The 3,643-nt window shown below is 36.0% G+C and overlaps 1 protein-coding gene across 1 annotated transcript; it reads left to right on the top strand.

The window, feature by feature from the left end:
• Positions 1-596: 596 nt before the first annotated feature.
• On the top strand, positions 597-3,267 carry LOC108626138 (ribokinase). The gene is made up of 7 exons (XM_018026635.2): positions 597-680; positions 1,152-1,284; positions 1,548-1,674; positions 1,830-1,991; positions 2,061-2,152; positions 2,229-2,417; positions 2,938-3,267. Exons 1-7 carry the CDS (start codon positions 631-633, stop codon positions 3,112-3,114), a joined length of 930 nt encoding a protein of 309 aa, XP_017882124.1. The 5' UTR covers positions 597-630; the 3' UTR covers positions 3,115-3,267.
• The last annotated feature ends 376 nt before the right edge of the window (positions 3,268-3,643 follow it).

Raw genomic sequence — 3,643 nt, 5'->3', positions numbered from 1 at the left:
TTCTTTCACATGTTGTGCCGATAGATGACACTGAAATAGTTTTATACACCGTTTCCTTTCCTACTTATACGTTCATCTGACGTTCATCACAGTTGATTCACGATTTAAAAAAAAAGTATTGTCAAGACTTTCCTTTAGCTTCTTTCTTGTTTAATTGCAATCACTTTGTTACTATCTATAATTAAAAATGTGATGATAAGGGATAGAGTGTGAAATTTGTTAATTTGATTCAACGATATCTATCATGATATACATATATTATGGAACGATAAGAGATACGAAGATATGTATGTGACATATTAAAACGTGTATTTTTTATAACAATAAAATTATAATATCTGCCATAAATATTGTATTGTATTTCTGTCACATTATCTCTAAACTAAAGGTTATCCTTGCTCCTACTTACAGACATATGCAGGTTATGTGCACGGTGCTAAATGTTTATCAATCAAATGGTTCACGTGATAATTGTGATAGTACAAGATAGGAAGCTTCGCTCGTTTATATAAACACTGTCTTTCGCGTTTTCTCGTTAAAAGTACAGTGTCCACGTGCAGACTTTACTTACATAATCCAACAATATTTTGCCGTTTCATAACCCTAGTGACCAAGCGAATTAAAAAAGAAATGTTTTCAAAAATTGTTGTCGTCGGCTCATGTATGATCGATTTCACTAGGTAAGTGGTAATTATTACTTACCGCGAGCGCGATTTCATTTGCTTGCTCGAAAATTTATTATCCATTATTCTCAGGAAACTTAGTAACACTATAATCATGCATTGATTTATAATAATATGACGATAATATCGAAATAGAAAGTTATGTAATAATCTATTTTATGGAAATGTTTATATTATTTAAATGTTAGATTAAACAGACCGACAGATTATGGCAACAACAACCATTTTAATTATATTAAAATATTTTTTTAGTTATCAGACAAAAATGTATTTCTAAAATCTTTACAAGCTAAGATCTTATTCAAATTGACTGATCCGTGGCGGTATATTAAAATAATTTGTAAATTTTATGATATTAAATCGTAGACACTTTATAGATGCGTTATAGCAAACTACGGAACGCAAATGAAAAATAATTGATCTCAGTATCAGACCTTTTATCACAGCTAGAATGCATTTATGTTATAGTTTTGCGCCCCGTTTACCGAAAGCTGGTGAAACGATAATTGCTAGAAAGTTCGAAATAAAATACGGTGGGAAAGGTGCTAATCAATGTGTACAAGCTGTCAAACTTGGTGCCTCTGCGACAATCGTAGCTTGCGTATGATATAAAAAGTTTTATTCGATACTTTAACGAGAAAGATATACTGGCTACAAAAAATATTGATACATTACTATTCTTATCTAAATACCTAAATGTTGCATAAACTTGATCAAAGAGCACTTCGTTTGTAAATATGATCAATATTTCTCGTAGCCGTCATATGATATCTCCGTGCTCTTGATTAACGAATACGAAACTTCACCGAACGAATGTATCGATGTTAGATTAACGTTAAACTAAAAAGAAAATTTGTTATACAGTTGGGTTACGATATTTATGCCCAGGAGTACTTAAAAATATTTAAGAAACTGAATATAGACACTACAAATATTTCTATAGTAGAAGACCAGCACAGTGGGATAGCAAATATTATAGTTGCTGACAATGGTAAGCTGTAATTTCAAATCTAAAAATCCGGAGCGTGTTCTTGAATGGTTTTCAAAGCACTTCTCACGGGACACGCAATATTATAATAACGAAGTAGATTTTCTAACACTCGGGTCGGTTGTTCGAGTTAAAAAAAATTTTGCGTGATAATTTAGGAGAGAACAGCATAGTAACGGTGCTCGGAGCAAACGAGTCGCTAAGTACCAAACATGTGGACTCGGCGGCCGATACGATTAAAAGTGCCTCCGTTCTACTATGTCAATTCGAGACATCCTTAGAAAGCACTTTACATGCATTGAAGCTTTACAAAGGCCACGGTTAGTTGCACATTATATCGCGCGTTTATGGAATTAGCATGTTTAGTTACGAAAACTGTGCTGCGACAGGTTTTTCAATTGTGAACGGGGCGCCTGCGACGGCAAAAGTTGATTCGGAACTGCTGAGCCTCTGTGACGTATTCTGCGTCAACGAGACCGAGGTACTTCCGAATTATGAAGAAACCGAGGAATTTATTTATTCCGAGGAATTTGTATATTAAAAAGCGTACTTTATAGACGGAAGTTATGACGGGGGTGCTGCCTGAGGAATTATCGAGTATTCAGGAAGCCATTGGCCGCTTGCTGGATATGGGTTGCAACACGGTGATCCTTACCCTTGGAGAACGGGGAGCAGCTTACGCTTCTCGGGAGGACAGGACTGTTAAGCTGGTTCCTACAACATCTGTTCAGCCTGTTGATTCGACAGTATGTTGAACAGATTTTTCCTGTTTAATATACAGTACGCGTTTTTTTACGACCACTCAAAGGCTTACGTTATTATTAGCGTATTAGATATTGGCGTTATTATTAAATTTTGCACTTTCGTAACACTGCAGCTAATATAAAATATTTCGGAATGTAGAGAAGTCTAGTATTATATTCTTTTCGTCTTCTATAATCATTATTAGATAATATTATATTCCCAGTACCTATGTTTCATGAACGACTTGATCGGTTGGTAGTTAGTAGTTATAACACCTTCAACTAGTTCTGTATTCGATACATTAAGTAAAGATCGAACGGTTCGCCTGGGGGACATAGTCTGGGGGAGCCTAATCATTATTTAAATAATTCATTCGAAATCGATCAGGCTATTAAACGGTTATTAGCTTTTTCCTCTTAGCTCTGTCCTCTTTCGGTGAATATCTCGATCCTTAATTAACTTTTTATTCTTTTAGTCATCTTATTACTAATTCTTTATTAATATTCGTCCATGTATGCGCAGGGAGCTGGAGATGCGTTTCTGGGTGCTTTTGCGTATTTCAAATCGTATCATCCGGACCTTACGATGGACGAATGCGTCCGACGGTCTTGTTACGTGGCGACGCAGTCTGTGTTGAAATTCGGCACACACTCGAGTTTCGCGACCAGGGACAGTCTGTCACCGGATCTGTTCGTTTGATCTGTTAAGAGGAATTGCATAGTTTAGAGCAATTCCTTTTATTTGTAGTTCCCACACTTTTCCTCTTTTTACACATTGATTGGTTGTTATTTATCCGTTCTTCCTTGTCTGTGTCGAATTTTATGCAAATAAAATGAATGATTCACGAATGAACTTTTCGACGAGTTTCACTTTCCCTCAGTTCTCAGTATCTCAGTAGAATCTATGATTCAAGATGAGAGACTTTCATTAAAATTGACGATTGTATCAAACGACTTCATTTTCCTTGGGATGTTAGAAATATTATAAAAGTTCAACATTAAAAAATGTAACCGAGTATTAATGGCAGTCACTGTGTATTCTATTTTTCCTATGATACGACAGTTTCCCGTTGCTGAAGAAATCTCAGTCTCTGCAATCCCACGCGAAGTGTTAACAGCTATACATTGCCCAATCCAGAATGATTCGCGCCAGGGGAAAATCGCAACCTTGCTCTCGCGGATTGCTGAGCCAATGACATCTCGGGATTTACCGTACAAATGATGTTTCC

The sequence above is a fragment of the Ceratina calcarata genome, unplaced genomic scaffold (assembly GCF_001652005.2).
Source record: "Ceratina calcarata isolate Rehan_Ccalc_2016 unplaced genomic scaffold, ASM165200v1 scaffold39.2, whole genome shotgun sequence".
In the NCBI taxonomy this organism is placed as follows: Eukaryota; Metazoa; Arthropoda; class Insecta; order Hymenoptera; family Apidae; genus Ceratina; species Ceratina calcarata.
Note: the sequence above shows the minus strand (reverse complement) of the source record. Positions and strands in the feature narration are given on the sequence as shown.